The sequence below is a fragment of the Castanea sativa genome, chromosome 5 (genome assembly GCF_040712315.1).
Source record: "Castanea sativa cultivar Marrone di Chiusa Pesio chromosome 5, ASM4071231v1".
NCBI classification, from domain to species: domain Eukaryota; kingdom Viridiplantae; phylum Streptophyta; class Magnoliopsida; order Fagales; family Fagaceae; genus Castanea; species Castanea sativa.
The window spans coordinates 27,494,134-27,517,998 of record NC_134017.1 but is presented as its reverse complement, the minus strand read 5'-3'; the positions used below and the strand labels follow the sequence as shown (position 1 = coordinate 27,517,998).

The 23,865-nt window shown below is 33.8% G+C and overlaps 2 protein-coding genes across 2 annotated transcripts; both read left to right on the top strand.

The window, feature by feature from the left end:
* Positions 1–9,273: 9,273 nt before the first annotated feature.
* On the top strand, positions 9,274–13,877 carry LOC142633354 (protein KINASE OF THE OUTER CHLOROPLAST MEMBRANE 1-like). Its single transcript, XM_075807571.1, has 5 exons — positions 9,274–9,463; positions 10,803–11,176; positions 11,266–11,357; positions 11,698–12,171; positions 12,673–13,877. The coding sequence occupies exons 1-5, from the start codon at positions 9,289–9,291 to the stop codon at positions 13,631–13,633; spliced, it is 2,076 nt and encodes a 691-aa protein (XP_075663686.1). The 5' UTR covers positions 9,274–9,288; the 3' UTR covers positions 13,634–13,877.
* A 1,267-nt stretch (positions 13,878–15,144) lies between these two features.
* LOC142636972 (uncharacterized) lies at positions 15,145–18,466 on the top strand. Its single transcript, XM_075811260.1, has 4 exons — positions 15,145–15,278; positions 15,767–15,936; positions 17,173–17,713; positions 17,980–18,466. The coding sequence occupies exons 1-4, from the start codon at positions 15,250–15,252 to the stop codon at positions 18,146–18,148; spliced, it is 909 nt and encodes a 302-aa protein (XP_075667375.1). The 5' UTR covers positions 15,145–15,249; the 3' UTR covers positions 18,149–18,466.
* The last annotated feature ends 5,399 nt before the right edge of the window (positions 18,467–23,865 follow it).

Below are 23,865 nucleotides of genomic sequence, written 5' to 3'. Positions count from 1 at the left end.
GCTAAAAACAAAGGGGGGCCAAGCCTTTTTTTTTTTTTTCTTTTTGAAAAACTTAACCTGTACATTTTTTTTTTTTTGGGCTCAGGGGGGGCCCAGGTCCCTTTAGGCCCCCACTTGGGTCCGTTCTTGCTCGGCTCGATAAAAAGCTTGTTCATGTTTGTTTGTTTATAGATAAACCAAGCTTGAGCCTTAGTTTTAGACTCGTTTAATAAACAAGCCGAGTCTAAGCAAAAAAATTTGTTCACGAACAAGCTTGTGAGTTATTAGGCTTGATACACAACAATTCAAGTATAGACTCATTTATAAGTTTATATAAGTTAGCTAAATATACTCATTACACATATATAAATAATAGCATAACCAACATGAGACCACTACCTATATTACCTTAATTTGTTCCTTCCCTTTAGACTGATCAAGAACCACTTTAGACTATAGTTACATTTAAAAATAAATAAATAATTAAGTAGGCTACATATGATCATTTCTTATCAATCATCTAAAGTAAAGTTATGAAATATGTTAGTATTTCTCATTCATAATAGTTACAAACAGATACCTTTTTAGTCTTTCACCATCTGACGTGAATGCAAAAATTGTATTTTTAACAATTGCTGAAACTGTAGATAAGGAATGATGAATGAATGAATTTAATTATGTAAATTATTAATTTGAATAATAGCTACTCATAAGTAAGAGTAGATGCATGATAAAATGAGTATACTATTTTCTTTTTCTTTTTTCTTAATTTTAGAGATTTAAAAATTTAATAATGTAATTTTTTTAGATCCGAAGCTGAAAAACTTGACCTGAGCTTGAGTTTGAGCTTAATATTAAACTTGAGTTTGGCTTGACTAATTAATCAAGCCAAGTCAAGCCAAGCTCAAGTTTTTTGGCTTCCTCATGAGCTCAAGCTCAAACACTATTTTTAGCCTTGTCGCAAGCTCAAGCTAAGCTTGAGTTTTTTATTTTTCCTGACGAGTCAAGTTTGAACATGCACTACTCAACAAAACTCGGTTCATTTACAGCAAGTCACCAACCCAATACACAATTTTTCATCCCAATTCAAGGAATCAGAACCTTACACAAAACAAATCCAAATCCTCCTAAAAAACCAGATTTGACAACACCGATTCATCAATAGATAGCACATATAATTCAGATAAAGACGTACGGTTTTGCCAGAAGATTGCTACAGTTCCATGAAAGATCTGTGAAATTCCTAACGGGCTTCGTGCCTTCAAGCTTGATCTTTCGTACACGCAGTGCGCATATGCCAGAGCCAGAGATCGATGATCCTTTTCGGATCTGATCCAATCGAGGCTTGTGAGGATCCGATTGCTAATACAATAATAATGATCTTCTTATGTAATACTAATAATAATAATAATAACAAGTCTTTGATATGTTTTCTGGAAAATTCAATACTAAAAATAAGTTTGTTTTCCCAAGAAAATCAAAACAAATATCATTTTTCTAAACATTACCAATCCAGAAATGAAAGCTTACTTTTAACAATGAAATTCATTCACTTCAATTAAAACAATATAAACTTACGAGGTGGTGGAGGTGGGAAGCGTGCATGAGAATGAGAAATGAAGATGTAAGCTATTTTTTGATTATTTGAAATGGTTGTGTGTATCTGGGTTGCACTTTGGTTTCGAAGAAAGTAAAAGAAAATTGAAAAATTATTTAATTATTCTAATTCCTTATATTCATCCTTTTAATTTTTTTATTTTATTTTTCTGATGTGTATTTTCTTGCCAGTTAATCACTGATGTGGCCAATAAAATTTGAACATATCAGCATTTTATTTAATTTTTTAATGTTAAATGTGCCAATTGTGCAATCTGTTTGCTACGTAAGCATTTTTCGTTAAAAGATAACGGTAGAGACTAAATTAACTACAAGTTAAAAATAATAGGAACTAAATTGATTGTGACCTCAAAATGTAAGGGCCAAAATGGTGTTTTCGTCAACTTTTAATTGTAAGCTTTTGAACCACCGCACACCCTTGGTGCGATGGTCACTCCACAGGTATAAGTGCTTGTGGAGTATGAGGATTAAGGGCCGGAGTTCAAGTCTCCAGGAGGGAGTTTTACACACATATACACTTAGATTAGAGTAGAGTAGAAATTCTATCTTGTATTAAAAAAAAATTGTAAGCTTTTGAGGTTGTCTATTTGTCAAAATAAATAATTTGATAGTTACAATAGAAGATAGAGGATTTGAACTTTTAATGTCTTATAAAAATCATAAAATATCAACCAGTTGAGTTATATTTAATGTTCTGAATCATATTAATATTATATGTCAATATTCTCACATATTATGAGTATTGTAAACATTAATGTACTTATTTATTATAATCAATAAAAGCTAATCAATCCTTCTCAAAAAATAAAATAAAATAAAAGCTAATCAATAGGTTTTTTTTTTGGGTTAATTTTCTTTAATAATTTAATTTGATAATTTGTGTTTTGTGACATATATTACTATATATTTGTTATTAAAACTGCCTATCGGATGCTTGATGAAGCTAAGACCTTGTCTGAACCGAGTCTCAATGTTCCAAACAAAATTAAGTATTTTCTGTGGCGTGCTTGCTGTGAAGCGCTTCCTACAAAGAAAAATCTGTTTCATCAAAAAGTGATTCGCAATGCTATTTGTGAGTGCTGTGATGGGGAAGTAGAAGACATAATCCTTGCTCTATGGGAGTGTCAGGTTACAAAAGAGATTTGGTGGGATGTTGAACTATGCCAAAGTAATCTCTTCAATCGTTTTACTTGCTTCAGAGATCGATTTACTCACTGGGATTTTTCAATTCCAAGAACCAAATCTGGCCGAGGATTTCGCTTATGTTGCTTGGAGTATATGGACGAAGAGGAATGCATTACTTATGCAAATGAAATACTACAGGAGTATCAAGCAGCACAGGTTGTTAAACTCCCAGATGCACCAAATCTCGACCCTACCCGCTGGTCTCCACGTCCAACCCCTTCCTCAAAGCGAATTTTGATTTTCCAAGATATTTCCCATGCTGGTATAGGTGTACGTGGTCATTAGGGATTCCACTGGAGAGGTTGTTGGTGCTTTATCGGAAAGGATCAAATTACCTCCAACAGTGGAGGATGTTGAACCTCTGGCCTGCGAGAGAGTGATTGCTTTTGCGATCAAAATCGGGCTGCATCAAGCTGTGTTCGAAGGGGACTCGACGACTTTCCTAAACTACCTTCTTGCTGACTCATCTTGCCAGGCTTCTTTCTCCCAGGTACGTTGAAACGGTAATGCTGTAACTGATAAGTTAGCCAAGTTAGCTAAGAATTTTGATGCACCACAAGTTTGGTTGGAGGATATTCCTATTGAGGTTGATCCTCTTGTATTGACTGACAGTAGTTTTGCAGTGGTTTGCATAAAATTCTTGACTGGTTTCTCAACAAAACAAAAAAAAAAAAAAGCACCATATGGCCACGCTGCCAATTAATTATCATATAATTGTGTAAAATATATTTCGTAAATTTAGTTTCTTATTCTTTTAAATTTCATACTCTAATTTGTTACTTTTTGAAATTATAAAATTTTAACCATCACTCTTGGCATGATGACCACTTCACAAATATAAGTGTTTGTGAGGTGTGGAAAGAAAGTAAAGGTTGAGATTTAAGTTTCCTGAAGAGAGTTTCATAAGTTCACACGTATAAACCTAAATTAGACTAGAGTACAATTCTATCTCTTATAAAAAAATAGTATAAAATGTTATATATCACATTTTTAAATATCAAGAAGTTTGTTATTTTTGAAGTTCCAGCTTATCAATAAATTGGAGTGCATGTTCATGCTTAGTTCATCTTATTGTTGAACATGTTTGAGCTTGATCATGAACTACTCGATTTATTTATTATTTTTTCATATATAATAATCACTAAGACTAAAATGTTTTATCTCTTTATTAATCAATACTAACAAAAACAAGTAGAAATAAAATATAGAGAAAGTTATATTATTTTACTTACTTATATAGAATGATTTTTGTTTTTGAACCTATAAATGATAGATTTACCAAATTTATGAGGTGTGAGAGGGCAAGGGTCAGAGTTCAAATCTCCAGGACGAAGTTTAACACATATATACACTTAAATTATTTAAGAGTAGAATTTTTATTTTGTATCACAAAAAAATTATATATAATTTTTACTACGAAAGACATGCTACCTCTAGTGGCATGGAATAAGGCCTTAAACTCTCACTCTTTACACTTGCAACAAGATGGGCCTCAACTAGGAGTGTATATGGGTCAAGTTAAGGGTATATTGAATCCAACCCACTATGGTTGGGTTGGACACAACCCAATCCATCACTTTGTTCCAACTTTACACACATAGATAGGGTTGGACCCACGGGTTGAACAACTTTTCTTATATCTATTTTAAGGATGGGCATTATATAACAAGAAGTTTATAAGATTACCAACATAAATAATAACAAATTTACTAATCAAACCAACGCATAGCACCAAACCAACAAAAATAACAGTAGATATAATATTACAAATTTGTTGCTAGTGCATCTATTCAAAATAGTAAATAATAAAACCACATAATATATATTCCAAATATAGGTGAGTCGGATTGGATTAGGCAGAATTATCAATCAGATGCCCCATACCCAACCCAACCTATCAAGTTAGGTTAGAATAGGTCGGTTTTGGTTGATAGGTGGGTGGCTGCATGCCCTTGGACATTATTTTTTTATTTTTTATTTTTGATAAAATGTAGTATTTATATTATCTGTAAATTAAAAAAAATTAATTTAGCATTTTATGAACTTATTTACAAAGTTACACAATCCAATATCAGGTCTATATAAATATATAAATATCATATATATATTTAAATTAAGTATCATATTTACGAGTTTATTCACAAACATATTATCATGTTTGAACTTGAGTTAATAGTCAAGCCTTACTTTGGATTTGAACTTAACTTATTTATCAAATAAACAAACTCAAATTATCCTTTTTTCGATTTGAATTTGATTTATTCATAAATAACTGATAACTCCATTTATTTACATTTCCATATGAACCCCAGGTTTATATCGCCTTTAATTTACACCAAAAAAAAAAAAAACTACATTTGAAAAGTTGAAGGAATGGACTTGAAATGGTTGTTTTCTTTTGAATTTTCCAATGAAATTGGAGTTTTAAAGATTCAAGTTTTTCACACTGGAACTCAAGTATCAGATATTTAAATTTTAAATATAGCCACATAGCTAATATATATATTACGTTTAATCACATAATTAATATATTTGAAAAATTGTGGATTCTAATTAGCTTAATTGACAAAGTTTTTTATGGTTAAATGAAACATTTGGGGTTTAATTTCTGTTTACACTGAAAATTGATTAAAGTCTTAGTATAGATTAAAACTCTAATAGATATATATATATATATATATATATATATATATATATATATATATATATATATATTATTTATTTATTTATTTATACTACTATTTAAGGGGCTTCTACTGTTTGGATTTCACATTTTGGATACCTAAAGTACCCTCATCATATCCACTTACAAGTTTTCAACTAATGAGGATAAATATGTAAATTAAAACTCCTACACTTTAAAACCCACAAACTCACGTACGCTTTGCAGTTTCTATCTCACTTTCTATCTCTCATTTTTCTTCAGATTGAAGATAGTTTAGCTCTACATCCTCCTTTCTTTTTCTTCAGATTAAAGACATTTATTGTCAGAGGCTCCAACAAATTTTCAGGTTCTATCTTTTGAAAGTTCCTCTTTATTTTCTTTTCTTTGATTTATGAATGATCTATACTACTATTTAAGGGGCTTCTCCTGTTTGGATTCCACATTTTGGATGTCTAAAGTACCCTTATCATATCCACTTACAAGTTTTCAACTAATGAGGATAAATATGTAAATTAAAATTCCTACACTTTAAAACTCACAAACTCACGTACACTTTGCAGTTTCTACCTCACTTTCTATCTCTCATTCTTCTTCAGATTGAAGATAGTTTAGCTCTACATCCTCCTTTCTTTTTCTTCAGATTAAAGACATTTATTGTCAGAGGTTCCAACAAATTTTCAAGTTCTATCTTTTGCAAGTTCCTCTTTGTTTTCTTTACTTTGGTTTATGAATGACTTTCTTTGAGTTCTATTTTTTTTTTATATATGTATCACGTTAACTTTTTTCTTTTTTAAATGTAATTTTGAAAATTTGATTAATGATCAAAATATAAATGATCAATTACTATTTCCTTCTATTTCCTCACTTGTTTTTTCCTTCTTCCTATTTTTTTTTCTTTTTAAGAAATTTTTTTTACCATAATTGTTTATGTTTTTGGCGTTAAATTTTTTTTATTTAGTTATTTATTTAAATAGTTGATGATGTGGTGATTAGATTAACTCTCTTTTTTTTTTCTTTTTTTTTAAATGTAATTTTGAAAATTTGATTAATGATCAAAATATAAATGATCAATTACTATTTCCTTCTATTTCCTCACTTTTTTTTTCCTTATTCGTATTTTTTTTTTCTTTTTAAGAATTTTTTTTACCATCATTGTATATGTTTTTGTCGTTAAATTTTTTTTATTTAGTTATTTATTTAAATAGTTAATGATGTGGTGATTAGATTTTAAAGAGTCCATGATAGAGTTAAATTCTAAAAAATCTTTATCCTCCATTTCCTCACTTTTTTTTTTCCTTCTTCATATATTTTTTTTCTTTTTAAGAAAATTTTTTTTTTACCATCGTTGTATATGTTTTTGGCGTTAAAGTTTTTATTTTTTTTACCATCATTGTATATGTTTTTGGCGTTAAATTTTATTTTTTTTATTTAGTTATTTATTTAAATAGTTGATGATGTGGTGATTAGATTTTAAAGAGTCCATGATTGAGTTGAATTCAAAAAATCTTTATCTTCTATTTCCTCACTTTTTTTTTTCCTTCTACGTATTTTTTTTTTCTTTTTAAGAATTTTTTTTTTTTACCATCATTGTATATGTTTTTGGCGTTAAAGTGGATAACTATTATCGATCCTTTTATCGTAAAATAAATATATTTGAAATTTAAACTCTTTTTCACTTATGTTATGGATGTGTAGTAAGTGGCTAACTTTTAGGATTAAAACAGTACAAGTAGTTTTTAAACTTTGAATTTGAAAAAAAAAAAAAAAAAGGGTGGTCGAGTAGTTTTTAAACGTGGAATAGAAAGTGAGATTTTTTTCAATAGTACATGGATATAACATGAGATTTTTTTAAACGTGTAGTTTTTCTTTTTTTGAATAAACTGTTAAATAAGGATAGGGTCACACCAATTTTCCACTTTAATCTTCTAAATTTCCCTAAAATTTAGCCTTTTATTTTCTTTTAAAATTAGATATGTTAGTGCCTAAATATAAGGATATGGATGGAGAAGTTATAGTAGTGGTTTTATAGTAGGAGTATTTTTTTTTTCCAAAATATGGAAGAGATTTAAAAGAAAATAATAATAAGAAAAAGAGGAAAACGTGAAATTGAAAAAAAAAAAAAAAAAAAAAAAAAAAAATGTGGTCGGGGTAGTTCTTAAATGTGGGATAGAAAGTGAGATTTTTTTAAAATAGCACATGGATAGAATATGAGATTTTTTTAAATATGTAGTTTTTCATTTTTTTGATAAACTTTTAAATAAGGATAGGGTCACACCAATTCCCCACCTTAATCATTTAAATTTCCCTAAAATTTAGCCTTTTATTTTCTTTCAAAATCAGATATGTTAGTGCCTAAATATAAGGATATGGATGGAGAAGTTATAGTAGTGGTTTTATAGTAGGAGTTCCCCCCCCCCTCCCCAAAAATATGGAAGAGATTTAAAAGAAAAAAAAAAAAAAAGAGGAAAACGTGTATTTGAAAAAAAAAAAAAAAAAGTGTACAGATGAATAAGGAAAACTATCCGACCACCTTTATCCTTTTGTGACTTAATTAAAAAAAGATTTATCCTTTTTTCTTTTATTTTCTATTATATTTCTTTTTCAGGTTTTTAATTTTTTTTTAATTTCTGTACAGATGAAGGTGTTTACATATAATGGGGATTGCATTTTTCACGTCGTAGTGGGTTATGAAAAAATGGAAATTATTTTGTGAGAATTAAAAAAAAAAAAAAGCAATCGGCAATTTTTTCTAAATCAGGAATATTTTTTTGGATAATATAATATATTGGCAAGCGGAATTTGAATTTGAATGATTATTTTTAACAATAATTTGATAATTAAAAAGATTGATTTGAACATTGAACATCTCCATTAAAATAGAATTATTGATGTACGTTATCATGGGATAAATATAAGGTATTTTTAAACTTTGAATTTGAAAAAAAAAAAAAATGTGGCCGAGTTGAGTTTTTTTTTGATCGAACGTGGGATAATTTTATGTTTTTTTTTTTCTCAAAATAGGGGTACATTTTTTTTTTTTGATAAAATATACGACTTAAAAAAATGTTACGTACCTTTTTCTTAGTTTTAAAGGTTGTTGATATATTTGAAATTTAAACTCTTTTAATTTGAAATTTAAACTCTTTTTAACTTTTGCTATAGATGTGTAGTAAATGACTAACTTTTAGGACTAAACAACTAAATTTTTGGATTAAACAAAAATTGATAAATGTTGTTATTATTTTTTTTAAAGAACAACAACACCAAAAATAACGTGTATCTCTTGCCATAAAATTTTAAATTTAAACTTATATTTACTTATGTTATGGATGTGTAGTAAATGGCTAAATCTTAGGATTAAAAAACTATATTTTAGGATTAGACAAAAAATGATAACTGCCATACATAAAAGGTTAATAATTTTTCATCACACCACTAAGTTTTTTTTTTTTTGCAATTGAAAAATATAATAATCCTAAATTATAGTAAATACTTTAAATTAACTCTTACCCAAAAAATAGAAGAGCCTTTAAGCACATGCATGAGCGCATGCTCAGAAGTTAGTATATATATATATATATATATATATATATGCAAAATTGGAAAAACGGCAAAGAAAACCCGAGATGGGCCTCTAAAGACTCAAAAGTATCAAATCATATAAAAAATTCTAGGGCCCTACCACCTCCCGTAACCAGTAGCGTCTATGTAGTATCTACCTCTAAAGCGGTTCCGGACCTTCCGGTCCAAAGTCTCCAACAATTTCGGTATAACAAGACTGCCACGTGTCGTCCAACTCTACATCGTGACGTGTCTGTAGTTTAAACTGACGTGGCATCCAGATGAGACAGGTAGCACCAGAGTCCCCGTGTCCCTCTTCGTATCGATCCCATACTTTTTGGTTTCTCTTGCCACTTCTTCATCTCATTCTTCCTAATCTTCTTCAATTACTACTAAAAACAGCAAATTTCAAGGGCTCTACTTGGACTTTCCTCTTTCTCTTTCTCTACTCAACTGGTAAGTTCAAATGGGTATATTTGTATCTTGTTTGGTTCCTTAGAAACTGTAGGAAACTGGAAAAGTGGAAAAACAAATGAAAATTTGGGCTTCTTTGCCTTTTGTTTTATTTTATTTTATTTTTGTATAATTCCTTTTAAATGAATTGAGATTGTTAAAATTAACATGTAACGTAATTTCATAGATTAGTTACTTAATTTCTTAGCAACTAACGTATGTATCTGTGTGTCTGTGGATGCATATGTTTAGGGCAGGCATGAAGGGTTTCTATCTTTGTTGTTTTGTTGCTTTCCTGATTGGTTTAGGTATCTATAATGGGGTTGTGAATATTTAGGATGTTGTAGTTTTGGAATTTGAATAGCTATAGAAATATGAATCAAATGGAAGAGAAATGGGATTTGAGATTTTTTTTTTTTTGGATAAATTCGGATTTGGGATATTTATGGGGCTATATTGCCTGAAATATTCTAGACCCCCTTGGGTATATTTGGATTCAAATAGATATTTACTGATTTTATTGATGAATCAGTGTTTAGCATGTGTTATAATATTAATTGAATGATTAATATTCACCATATCCTAACACATAGGGACAATTGGTAATCTATCAGTTTGAAACAAACTTGAATTGTTCATGGTCTGTCTTCATGTTATGAACATATGATTCTTGGATGTGGTTTTAATTAGTTGTAGGTTTTTATCCTTTTTTTCTTTGTTTTTTTAATACAAGATATAATTTCTACTTTAGCCTAATCTAAGTGTATATGTGTGTGAGTCTCCTTCTTGGAGACTTGAACCCAGGCTTGAGTAAGGTTTCATTAGCACATGCCTTTAATGGGGGTGGGATGTAATCCAAACAATTTTAAAAGAAAAGAGGGAAGCTTAGTGAAATGGTTTAGCTTTACCCCATTTGGGGTTTTCTCCAAATGTTCTGTGTTCAACAAAAAATTCATGGTGATTAAATTTGTAATTATAAGACTGAAGCCTGTCGAAAGTTGGTTTCAGAGTCTGCAATAATTGAATTGGTCTTAGGAATGTTTGTTTGATGATGGCATTAAAATCTAGACCACTATTAATTTCCACTGTATGTATTTTTCCATTGGATATGGTGGTTGTAACTGTGATTATATTGTGAATTATAATTCTGATTTCCCTGTGGTGACATATATTGATTCTGACCTCTCTATGCCTTACTGATTCTGATTTTTTTATTATTATTATTAATTTTATAATGCCTTAAGATTCAAATGTTGGGGTTAAGGTTCTACTGCTGACAGCTTAATAAGGATTCCAATATTATTGGTTACATGCTCCTTTAATACCCATTTCATTTCTGCAGGAACAAAAATGACAGAACAGATTGGAACAGCAAAGCCAGCAGTCTTTTTTGAGTATGAACTCTTTGAAGGAGATCCTGATCACCTCAGAACTGTCAAAGCTACACCAACTCAGACTGATCCATGGATTGATCCTTCCTCATTGAAACTTAAGCACAGGATTGGGCGGGGCCCCTTCGGTGATGTTTGGTTAGCAACTCATCATCAATTGGGTCATGATTTTGAGGAGCATCATGAAGTGGCTGTCAAAATGTTACATCCATTGAAGGAGGGTCATTCTCAGAATTTTTTGGATAAGTTTGAAGAGTTATTTCTTAAGTTCCGAGGACTCCAATGCATTTGCTGGTTGCATGGTATATCAATAATTAATGGACAGGTAATTTTCTTGAGAATGAATTTAATATTTTTCAACTCCTGGAAGTTCTTTTCTATGTCTCAATAGTTCACTTTCTGCAATTTTGGCAGATCTGCATTGCAATGATACTTCATGAAGGATCAGTCGGTGACCGAATGGCTTGGCTCAAGGGCGGGAAGCTTCAATTGCAAGATGTTTTAAGGTTTTTTTTTTTTTTTTTTGGGTTCAAAATCATTTATTTATATTCTTAAATAATGTTGTCTGCCTTAAAAATAAGGTGAGACTTAGATAAAAGTTCCTAAAAATTAGGTTTATTGGGTTTTTTTTCTCATCAAGAACTAGTTCTGAGACTGGGCTTTGCTTTTTAAACAGGTTTCATTTGGAAGGTGATATGTGCAAAACAATTTGAAATGATGATCTAGCATATATTTAACCAAACTTTATTAGAATTTATGAATGGTTGAAATCAGAAAATAATGAACTGAAGCATACAATAGATGTTGATGTTTAGATATGGACTATGAGAATGCTGATATTTTCAGGTATGGGATCGAGTTGGCAAAAGGAATTCTGGGTTTGCATTCGATTGGGACCCTGGTGCTAAACCTTAAGCCTTCTAACTTTCTGCTTAACAAACAAGACCAATTGATTCTTGGAGATTTTGGGATCCCTTATCTACTTTTTGGGATTCCATTGTCCAGTTCAGATATGAATCTAAGACTTGGAACTCCAAACTACATGGCTCCAGAACAGTGGGAACCAGAAATCAGAGGTCCTATATCCGTTGAGACAGACTCATGGGGTTTTGGATGTAGCATACTAGAAATGTTAACTGGTGTTCATCCCTGGTTTGGGAAGTCAACTGAGGAAATATATCACTCAGTTGTGGTCAAGCAAGAAAAACCAAATATTCCAAGTGGGTTGCCTTTTGCTGTTGAGAATGTTATCTATGGTTGCTTTGAATATGATTTCCGGAATCGGCCTTTAATGACAGATATCATGCATGCATTTAAAAGGTATTTATTGGGTGTGTGTGTGTGTATTACTGGATCCATTTCATCAAAATTGGTGCATTCCTTTTAAAATTAGCGGCTAATATCTTTAGGTGTAGTGTACAATATCCATGACTTTGTACCCACACTTCTCACTAAGAGTCTAACTAAGAGTCTTTTCTCTTGAGTGTTGAGACAGATTATTTGAGAGAGACTTTTGATTAAGTGTTATATTGGAATCACATTTAATTTCAGTTATTTTGCAAAAAGGAATCCTTGTTGTAGGGTTCATTTTCTTTTCCATAGAATTTTGACCTCTCACCTGCATTGTATCTGACGCCAAATATATATGTCCCCCCATTTAGGGGTCATGAATTTTCAGAATGACTTCTGACCTCCCTCATGATACATAATACTTGTTTCATTAGTAGGAAGGTAGCATTAGAATGCCAGAGCTGTCTTTAGTCAACCTGCATCTCTTACCCTTTTTGGTTGTGTACTGACTATTTGCAACCTAATTTGCAGCTCACTGAATGCTCTTAACAGTGATGGTGAGTCTCTTGGTTCAACAAGTAGGAAACCTACTGATAGGTTAAGTGATGGTGGTTTTAGTGCATGGTATCTGTCAAAGGATCGTCTTGAAGTAGGTGACATAGTCCGTTCAAGAAAGCCATTCAATGCATGTAAATCACAAACCATGGATATTCCTAAAGGAAAGGTGGTAGGTTTGGAGGATGACAATGATAGAGAACGTTTTGTTCTAGTGAAGGTATCTGGCATGCACAACCCTCTAAGAGTACAGGTTTCAACAATTGAGAGGGTGACATCTGGCTTGGCAATAGGGGATTGGGTGCGTTTGAAAGAGGAAAACGACAAGCACTCCTCTGTGGGAATTCTTCACTCAGTACAGCGTGATGGGAGCACAGCAGTTGGATTCATAGGCCTAGAGAATCTCTGGAGAGGTAACTCATCTGAACTTCAAAAGACTGAAGCTTATTATGTTGGGCAGTTTGTGCGGCTGAAGGCAAATGTGTTAAGTCCCCGGTTTGAGTGGCCTCGTAAGAATGGAGATGCTTGGGCTACTGGGAAGGTCTCACAAATCCTTCCAAATGGCTGTCTTGTTGCAAGTTTCCCTGGGAGGTTGGTGTTTGGAGAAGAATCTAATATCTTCTTGGCAGACCCAACTGAAGTGGAAAAAGTTTCGTTTGATACTTGTCCAGGGGTGGTGCAGAAGTATCAGCATGTTGAGGATTTTCACTGGGCTGTGAGGCCACTTGCAATGGCATTTAGTTTATTTACAGCAATGAAGCTTGGCTTATTTGTTGGACAAAACATAAGTGCGAGGCTGAAGAAATGTCCAAGAAATTTGAAGCGGCGTGATGGGAATAGTCAGGATGGCCAGACTGGCGGAAATGCTGGTTGGCTTCCACCACCAGTTGCAAATATTCTCTTTAAAGAAGGTGTTCCCAATACTGCTGCTCGGTAATTTGTTATGGATGTCTGCAAGCAGAGAAGTGAACAAAATGAAATGCTTTTAGAGTGATGGGTTCAGTGCACGAACTGGGACTACATCATCTTAATTTAGTGTTGCCAGTGAAGTAAAAATAGTCTGTTTATAGTTAGACGAAGATTGCTTTATGTATGTATATGCAGGAAAAGAAATTTATTTGTCATTCTATGCCTTTTCTGTAGATAATCTATTCAATGATGATAAGAAATGCCTTGCTTCACACTGTTGTAGAAATGTATAGATTCATTAGGTTTGGCGGGTTCTGTTTTTTAAGTTCTTATTGAGCCAAGATAGTGGTGGCTCTAAGAATTTTTTCTAAAGAAACTTAAATTATACGAAATCTTCTAAAGAAATTTAAATTATACAAAATCTAATGAAAATAAAAAGAGGAGTTGAATATATCAACAAAGAAAAAAAAAATACAAAATTACATAAAGTTTTATCATTTTCTTTTACTAACAAAATGAAAAAAATAAAAATAAGAATAAATAAAAAGACCGATGAGAGATAAAATGAGAATTTGAAAACACTGAATATGAGAATAATAAAATGTGAAAGAGTGAATTGATTTGACTTGGAACTTGAACTATATGATATGAGAATAATAAAGTATAAAAGAGTGAAATGATTTGACTTAGAACTTAAACCATATTATAGTTTCTGAATGTGTTGTATGCAAACTTAATGCATTTGTTCAGCTTGTACACGGAAGAACCTCAACCTCATATTTGGTATATCAAAGTAACCATTTTACTTTTGGTGTTACTTGAAGCCTGCTAATCAGATGACAATATAATCATATGGAAAGGAAACACGAATTCAAACCCTTCAAATTTCTGGTTCTTTACATTGCAAAAATGAAACAGTAAGTTGAATTGAATTCTGTGCAGTTAAAAAGATTGTTTGCGTTGGGAAGTACAGAGGCATATGGTAATGAAAATTTTTGGCTTCTATTATAAAACTTCAAATTCTATTATATGAATGTTGCAATTAGAGTGTCATTCAATTGGGTCAGGGGCATTGAGTAGTATTCAGTTTTCTCAATTATTGATAAACTTGGCCTCTACAATTGGATAAAATTCATTATAAGTAATGTATACACAAAATATCTAATAGCATTTTTCACACTAATTAAGTTAACAAGCTTTTACTGATTTTCATCTAAATCGATTACTCGCATTATTTTTTTTACTTTCCTCTAACAGTATGCAATATTAGAAAATGTCAAATCTTTTGGCTCTAGACTTTCTCGTTCATGATAGTCTAAATTCATTAAATCAAACAACTTATTTTTATTGGATTATTTAGTTTAAAAAATAAATCGGACATCTTTCAAATTAAATATATACACACACACTGAAGTTTTTAAAAATTGTAAACAATTAACTGAAATAAGTTTTTTTTTTAATAATAATAAAAAAAAAATTCCCGGCTCTCCTCAAGAGTATAATAATAATAATGAACTATAAATACCTCGCTCTTTGAGAAATTCTTTCCTCATTTCTTGTTTTCATGGTTCACTTTCCCGGACGAGAAGAACAGAGAGAAACTTTAAGAAAAACAGCCAAAGTTGAGAGAAAAGAAAGAAAACAATGAAAAGAGCGCCATCTCAACCCCTCTTGTAAGCTCCAACTCCTTCAAAGACTCCAACTTTTGTTTGTTCTTTCTTCTTGTGTTTCTTTTGCTATTGTGTCTTCGTTATTCCTTTTGCTAGAATGAACTTTCAATGCATGCAATAAACTTTTCCTGCATGGTTCTCGAGAAAGAACAGAAAAGAAAATATGGGATATGCAAATTGTCTCTTCTTTTGTTGTAGGAAGTCTAAATTATGCAAGTTCTTAGTTTTACTCTGGTTGGTTTCTGAGAAAGTTGTTAGTGTAAACCAAAGAAAATGTGGGATTTTTATATCAAAATTTCAACCATTCCAAATGATTTTTAAGTCCCATGTTTTCTTTACCCTTTTCTTGATAAGAAGTAGACAAATGGGCTTTGACTCTAATTAACTTTGGTCCATAGTTTTCCAAGAAAACTAAAGGAGAAAAACAAACCCTTTGATTTTTAAATCACATATTTCATTCATGTTCCTAATCAAAGGGAAATATTTTCCAGTGATATTGGTGATGAGAGTGAATGTGAAGTGTTAGAATTACCCGAAGAAAGAGAAGAAGAGGAAGGAATGGCAAGGAAATTCGTTATAGAAGAATGTGGTGATGAAATTGATGGCATATCAGAGAAATTCCAGTGCTTAGCCCTCCATAAGAATCAAACAGCCAAACGAGGTAAGTCCCAAATTTGTCATTCTCTAGTTTGAATATTTGAAGATTACTCTCTGGAGGTAAAAGCCCCATATGCTTTTCTATAATTTCAGTATGGGAAAATTAGTAAGATTCATTCTTTTGCTGGAAAATATAGACCAGTATAATTTCTTGGCCATATATGGTAATTTTTCTAGACAGCCCACAAAGCTGTTCAGAGCTTTGTGGTTCTCTACAAGCCATATAGTGGTAACTTATTCATTTTAGTTAAGCAATTTGGTATTTGGAACTTTTTGACTTGGGAACTTGACTAAGCTTATCTGGGTCTTGGAAAAGATGAAGGAAACCTAAGGGATAAATGGTGAAAATGATATTTAAGGAAGCCCTTTTTTTTTTTGGATAAGTGTAAGTTGAGGGAATTTAACCCCGGTCTAAACCACAAATGGGGGCAGATTGCCTCTAGGTTGTGTGGCCATTGGCGATACGTAATGAAGCCTTATTAAAACTTAAGATTGAATGAAGCCTTAAGATTTTTACCTGCCTGGATCATTCATGTTGGCCTTCGAATAGAACCAGTAAGTTCAGGTCTAAAGGATTTCATGAAATGGGTATTATACCCAATGCAAACAGATCATTTATTCTTATACTTGCTTCAAGCATGTATCTAATAAGACAAACTGTGGTCTGAGATTTCTTTCATTAGGTTTAATTGCAAATTTAGTTGGACAGGATAGACATATGTCAATTTGTTCAGTTGTGTCTAGTTGCTGTGCAGCAGCATCTCTTTTCTGATAATACAAAAAGGGTCAGACTAACTCTTTTGAAGCCTTGAATAAATGTGTTTAACCTTGTGAAATACCATGCACTTTTAGAATTGTAATCAGAAATGGTGCTCAGAGTACAATAATGTGGAACATCAGGTTAAATCAATATTTGGGTACCTTAGTTTCAAAGATTGAGACTAATCATGCCTTTGAGCCCCAATGCTTTTAAATTATTTATGAAATGTGATTGATTTCTTAATATTAATTGAGAGAGTTTCTCTTTGAAGGATCAAACTGGGTCCTTCAGGCCTATCAGTAAAGATCTATTAGATTTAAAGGTCACAGGCCTATCATCAACGAAAATTTGTATGTCCTTAAAAGTAATTTAGTAACTTAGATGGTTAAAATTACCTCCTCTTGTATGGAAAGGGATTCTTTTATGTTAGGCTGGGCCCAACCAATTTCCTTTGATGCTGACAGTTAATGTGATTATCAGGTGAGGAGTTCCTCTTGGAGAACCAAAGTCTGTGGAGGCAAGAGCAGAAGAACAGAGCAGCAAAGCTAGAGAAGCAGCTCAAGGTGAGGTGGGAACTTGAGGAGCTAATTGAAGAACAACTTAATAGGTTCCATGCCCATTACTGCCGAGCCATGGTACCTACCCAGCTTAAAGATGTTGCTCAACTCCTCATGCCAAAATGGCCAACCCAGGAGTTGGTCTCCCTGACTTGGCTTGGCGATTGGCGGCCCTCAGCCATGCTGAACCTTGTCCGTGGCCTGGCCTGTTCATCATTATCATCGGCCTCCTACTTATCAGAATCAGACTCAATGGGAAATAAACAACTCCTATCCCAGCTTATACATGAGATGCGCATTGAGGAGGCAATACTCGATGAGGAAATGGCTGAGATTCAAGCTACGTGTATCCTACATATTCCCTTCAACCAAATTAACAACTCATCAAGTGGTTCTGCCTTGGGATGTATCCACTCTGAGTTCAAGAAGATCGAACATGTCATCACTAAGGCCCAAAACCTCAGGTCCATGTCCCCAACCCTTTGCTAATGTATATATTAGTATTACTGATAATGTAGCTATAACAACTACTTGATATGTGCAAGTTATGTCACTAAAGTATCTGGTCAAGTAAAATGTATGTGAAAGACACCATTTTACATCTCTGCTATATTAGGCTTATTTCTTTGTTTTTCTGTTTTCCACATTTTGTATCCGCTCATGGTTAATTTATACGACTACCTTAAATGTGGCAGTATCTTGACAGTTTAATATGTATATTATGTGATAGGTTCAAGGCACTTGAGTTGGTGGTGAAGAAGGTGTTGAGCCAAACTGATGCAGCAGAGTTCCTAGTCGCATTTGAGGGAATTCAAGATGTAATTCATCAATTTGCAGCCAACCAAAGGTTTCAAAAGGGTCCAGTCACTGTGTCTGCCAAGGTGTCTAAATGTACTTGAGATCAAACAAATGCTAGTAGCTCGTCCATCAATTTGCAGCCAACCAAAGGCTTAGAAAAGGTCCTCACTATGTCTGCTATGGTCTTTGGGTGTACTTGAGATAAAAAAGATTCTAGTAGCTCACCTGAAGAAACATTATCTGCCGAGGAAGATAAATTGTATCAGTAATACAACTAGAGAAAGAAGAGAAGTTGTTAGACCTAGTTGTAACCTTCTTGTTTGTGGGAACTTTAAGAGAATAGAGCACTGCTCTGGAAGACAATATTGTGCCGTCCAGATACGTTAAATGAAACATATTACATTGTTCTTTCATGAAAACTTATCTGAGTTTAGATGACTATGATGAGCCAAATTTTGGACACCGAAATTCTTTAAACCTGAAAAGGACAAAATTTAGATCCAAGCTAGGTTGGAGCTATCTCTTCCATCCTACTACATAGTGGTTTGTAAAACTATCCATGCATATTATTTAAATAAGTCACATAATTCATTTAAAAAGTCATGCAACTAAAACTATACATAAATTATCACTTTATGTGGTTGGTTAAATGAAAATAACTCCAAACCAAGAATTAATGGTCAACTTTTGCCAAGTATATGGCCCCATAATGTGGAAAAAATAAAAATAAAAATAAGAGAGAGGAGTTAATGGTTCCATATTGTGAGAAAAGAAAATGGGAAGGAGTAGTTATGATGGTTTTTTAATAAAAAGGCTTCCCCCCCCCCCCCCCCCCCCCCAAAAAAAAAACATATATATATATATATATATATATAAACCATACATGCATTACTTCTTTTTATTTAAGGGAGAAATTAATCAAATTAACAAACCCAACATTTAACAAAGAGCCCTGAACATCTAGGTCGAGGAAAAAATCCAACATTGAACTAACAAAGCTAAGCTACAAAAATAAAAACTAGCCTAATTATTCAATGTTTAAAACTATATAGATAGATAGAGATTTAGAAAGTTTTGGTAGTCAACTTTTTCCTCTCCTCACGATAGGAGTTTTCTCTCTCACTTAGGGTGAGTTTTCCCTCCACTACTGTTTTCAGAAGTGGTTTTTTTCCTTTTCCTTACTACTACTATCAGTTTCTATGCATCACGAGGTTATCAAATGTTTACAGCAATTTCAATTAACATCCGAGGAGGGTCGAATTATACAACTCCGTCCTACCCAAAGGGAAAAGATTCTGGAAGAATGCTCGCTTAGCCTTTTTGGGAGATTTTTAACGAATAAACAAATCAACTTAAGGGCGGCTAAGAATTTGCTTCGGAATAGTTGGAAATTTGGGGCCGATTTAAAGATTCTTGAAGTTGGGGAAGGGCTATTACAGTGTAAGTTTGCCATGGACAGTCAACTACAGTGGGTGCTTCATAACAAACCATGGTGTTTTGATAATTCTGTTTTGCTCTTGCGAATATGGGAAAAAAGGCCTGACAGCGGGGAATATTTCTTTTAATCTATGCCCAATGTGGGTTCAAGTATGGGGACTTCCATTTGATCTTTTTTCTAAAGAAGTTGGGCAGGACATCAATTTGGCATTGGGACGGGTTGTTGAAGTGGACTGTAAAGGTTTTAATTCTGACCAGGCTAGGTTCCTTCGGATTCAAGTCGAACTTCCATTAGACAAGCCTCTTCATCGTGGTAGTCAGATTAAGAGCCCCGAGGGAGATGTAGTGTGGGTGGCATTCAAATATGAAAGGTTGGTTAGTTTCTGTTTTTAGTGTGGCTTGATCGGGCATGAAGTTAAGTCTTGCGATAAATTGAGACCTGAGGCAACACATGCATTTGAATATGGGGAATGGATGAAGGTTGGATATCGACGAGCGGCGGGCGGTCAGCGAAACTGGAAGCACGACACCTCTACGGCAAAAGCCGTGACAAAGGAAGTAACTACACTAGAAGCAGTTCCTGAACCAACACATATTTTGGGAACCACCCTTAGCAATCCCAAGAATCCTGGCCTTGTGATGGACACCTCCACGGATCATGCTGAGATGGCGCAAGTTACTCGGAAAAGCAATTCTCTTCCTAATAACCAGGATGGGCAACGTGATGATAAGGTAGAGGAAGTGGTGATTAATGAAAATACTACGCTTGTGCTTCATCCCAATTTTTAGGAGATAATTTATTCGATGTGCCAATTTTTTAGACCACCCAAAATTCAATCTCAAAGGCAATTGATACAATAATGCAAGCAAGTGGGTCTGTTCATAGAAAACATGTATCTGGGGGAACCCATAAAACAGCAATGTGGAAAAGAGCGAACCGAAAAGTTGCTTTTGTTAAACAAGAAGAAATGGGCATTTCAGACACTTTGGGGCAGAAGAGGGAATACCCAGTTCCACATAAAACTGGGGAAACAGGGGAGTTAGAGACACACAAAAGAACAAAAACATAGGATGTCAATACCATTCTATTTCCAACAACGGAGGCTAATACCTAACCCCGCCGAGAGCAATGATTGTCCTAAGTTGGAACTGCCGTGGGCTTGGGAACCCACGAGCAGTGGAGGTTCTCTCTTACTTAGTGAGTAAAAAAGCTTCCAATGTTTTGTTCCTGATGGAGACAAAATGAACCGTTACTAAAATGAAATGGATTCAAAAGGAGTTACATTTTGATGCTATGTTGGTTGTTCCTTGCTTAGGTAGGAGGGGCGGCTTGGCAATGTTATGGAAAGACGAAGTGGATTTGGATATCCAAACTTACACTCAGAACCACATTGATGCTCTTATTCGTACTAACCAAAATGTGTCTTAGAGGATTACTGGCTTTTATGGGAAACCAGAAGAACACATGCGTCATGAAACTTGGGATTTACTCAAATATTTAAGTTTACAGAATTCAACTCCATGGTTGTGTATAGGAGACTACAATGAGATCTTGTCTGCTAAGGAAAAGGATAGCCGACTACCTAAACCAATGCATCTCATGCAAGAATTTAGAAGTACTTTATTGCATTGTGGTTTGATTGATTTGGGTTACACTGGAAATATTTTTACATGGGACAATGGTTGTGAGGGGGCTGATTATGTGCAAGAACGCCTTGATAGCATGTGCAACGTTGGCATGGAGGGAACTATTTCCTTCCAATAGAGTATCACATTTTCCTGTGCCTTATTCTGATCATGTGCCCCTTATTTTGAATACACAGGTGGAACAACATTATGTTAGGCCTAGAAGAATACCTAGACGGTTTGAGGAGAAGTGGGCCACCCACCCTAATTGTGAAGCTATAATACAACATGCATGGACAAATGTGATACCCACGGGCTGCCCTATGTTTATTCTTTTTGAAAAAATCAAGCAATGTAGGATGGCACTAGTGGATTGGAGTAGGGTCACATTTGGTGCTTCATCACATCAGCTTAAAGCCAAACATCAGGTTCTACATGAATTGTACACTTCTAATGTTCCCGAAAACTATCATGCCATTCGAAGAGTTAAAGATGAGATCAATACAATTTTGTATCAAGATGAACTGCATTGACGGCAACGATCTAGATCCATTTGGCTTCAAGCTGGTGATAAAAATACAAAATTCTTCCATCAAAGAGCCAGTCAACGAAAACGGAAGAAGCATATCAATGGAATTTTTGATAGTAGTGGCAATTGGTGTGAGGATGAGGCCGATATTGCAAGGGTGGCAGAAGATTACTTCCAAGGGTTGTTTAGTTCGACACATCCATGTCCTAATGATAGAGTCTTGGAAGCAATGGATCATGTGGTCACTCCGGAAATGAATCACCACCGTCTCCAACCATACACAACAGAAGAGGTTCAAAGTGCTTTATTTCAAATGCACCTATCTAAATAACCTGGTCCAGATATTATGTCTCCTTTCTTCTTTAAAAAATACTGGCATATTGTGGGTGGGGATGTTACAAAGGTTGTCTTGTCTGTTTTACATTCTGGCCATGTTCTAAGAAAAATGAATTACACACATATTGTCCTCATTCCTAAAAAGAATGAACCACAATATATGTCTGATTTTCGTCCAATCAGTTTAGAAAATTTGATATCCAAAATTGTCTCAAAGGTTTTAGCCAACAAGTTGAAAGTGATTTTGCCAAATGTGATATCAGATGCCCAAAGCACTTTTGTGCCAGGTAGGCAAGTAACTGATAATACTACTGTAGCTTTTTGAGTTGTTACACAGGATGAGAAATAACAGGAAGGGGAAAAAAAAAAGGCAAATGGCAATCAAACTTGACATTAGTAAAGCTTATGATCGGGTGAAATGGGAATTTCTTAGGCAAATGATGTTTAAAATAGGGTTGGATGAAAGGTGGGACCGATTGGCAATGGAAATAGTTTGTACAACATCTTACTCTATCTTGGTAAATGGGGAGCCTAAGGGTTTTGTTCACCCAACCCAAGGGATAAAGCAAGGTGACCCTTTGTCATCATATCTATTCCTTATTTATGTTAAGGGGTTATCTGGACTGATAAGAAAAGCTTCAAAAAATAGAAATTTACATGGAGTTTTATCATGTAGGGGAGGAGTTCATACTTCTCATTTACTTTTTGCTGGTGATAGCTTGTTGTTCTGTGAAGCATCAATTGGAGAATGTCAACACCTTCTACACACCCTAGGTCAATACGAAGAGACACCTGGTCAAGCCATTAATCGACAAAGAACTTCTGTGTTCTTTAGTAAAAATACAAATGCAGGAGTTAAGAGGGAGATACAGCACTTATTGGGTGCAAGGGTAATGAATAACTGTGAGAAATATCTTGGCCTACCAATGGCATGTGGTAAATCAAAAGTTGATACTTTTAAAGCGATGCATGACCAAATCAATAAAAGGGTTATGGGATGGAAGGAAAAGCTTCTTTCTAAGGCAGGAAGAGAAGTTTTGATCAAGACAATTGCACAAGCCATTCCATTGTACTCTATGGGCCTATTTAAAATTCCAAAGGTAGTAGAGGACTCTATCAAGTCTATCTTAGCCAAATATTGGTGGGGACAGACTAAGGATGACACAAAGATCCACCGAATAAATTGGCAGAAATTGTGTACACCAAAGCAAAAAGGAGGAATAGATTTCCGAGATATACATGCCTTTAATTTAGCAATGCTAGCTAAACAAGCCTGGAGATTGATACACCACACACATTCTTTGTTTTATCGAGTTTATAAGTCAAGGTATTTTCCTAACTGCTCTTTTATGCAGGCTGACTTAGGATATCAACCTTCGTATGTTTGGCGGAGTTTGTTAGTTGCTAGGGATGTCATTCTTAAAGGCACAAGATGGAGGGTGGGAGATGGTACAAAGATTGAGGTGTCGTCTTCACGCTGGTTATCTCATAAACCAGTGTTCATTGGAGAAGAACTGCTATCTGCTAAGGTGTCTGACTTCATTGATACAAACACATGGCAGTGGAATAGATTAAAGGTTTGTGAAACGTTTGCACCTAGAACTAGAACGGAAATCTTAACCATACCTCTTAATCGAAGCCGCTCAAGGGACTGTCTGATTTGGAAAGAAAAGGAGGCATGAATTCACTGTTAAGTCAGCATATTAGGTAGCCCTTCATTTAAACCAGCAGGTAGAAGCTGAACATTCAAAGGCACAAGAAGATAGAAAATGGTGGAATAAGATCTGGGCGTTGAAAGTACCTCCTAAAGTTAAAACTTTTTTGTGGCGGGCTTGCTCCAATATTCTCCCTACAAGAGACAATCTTTTTTGAAGGAAGATACAAATTGAT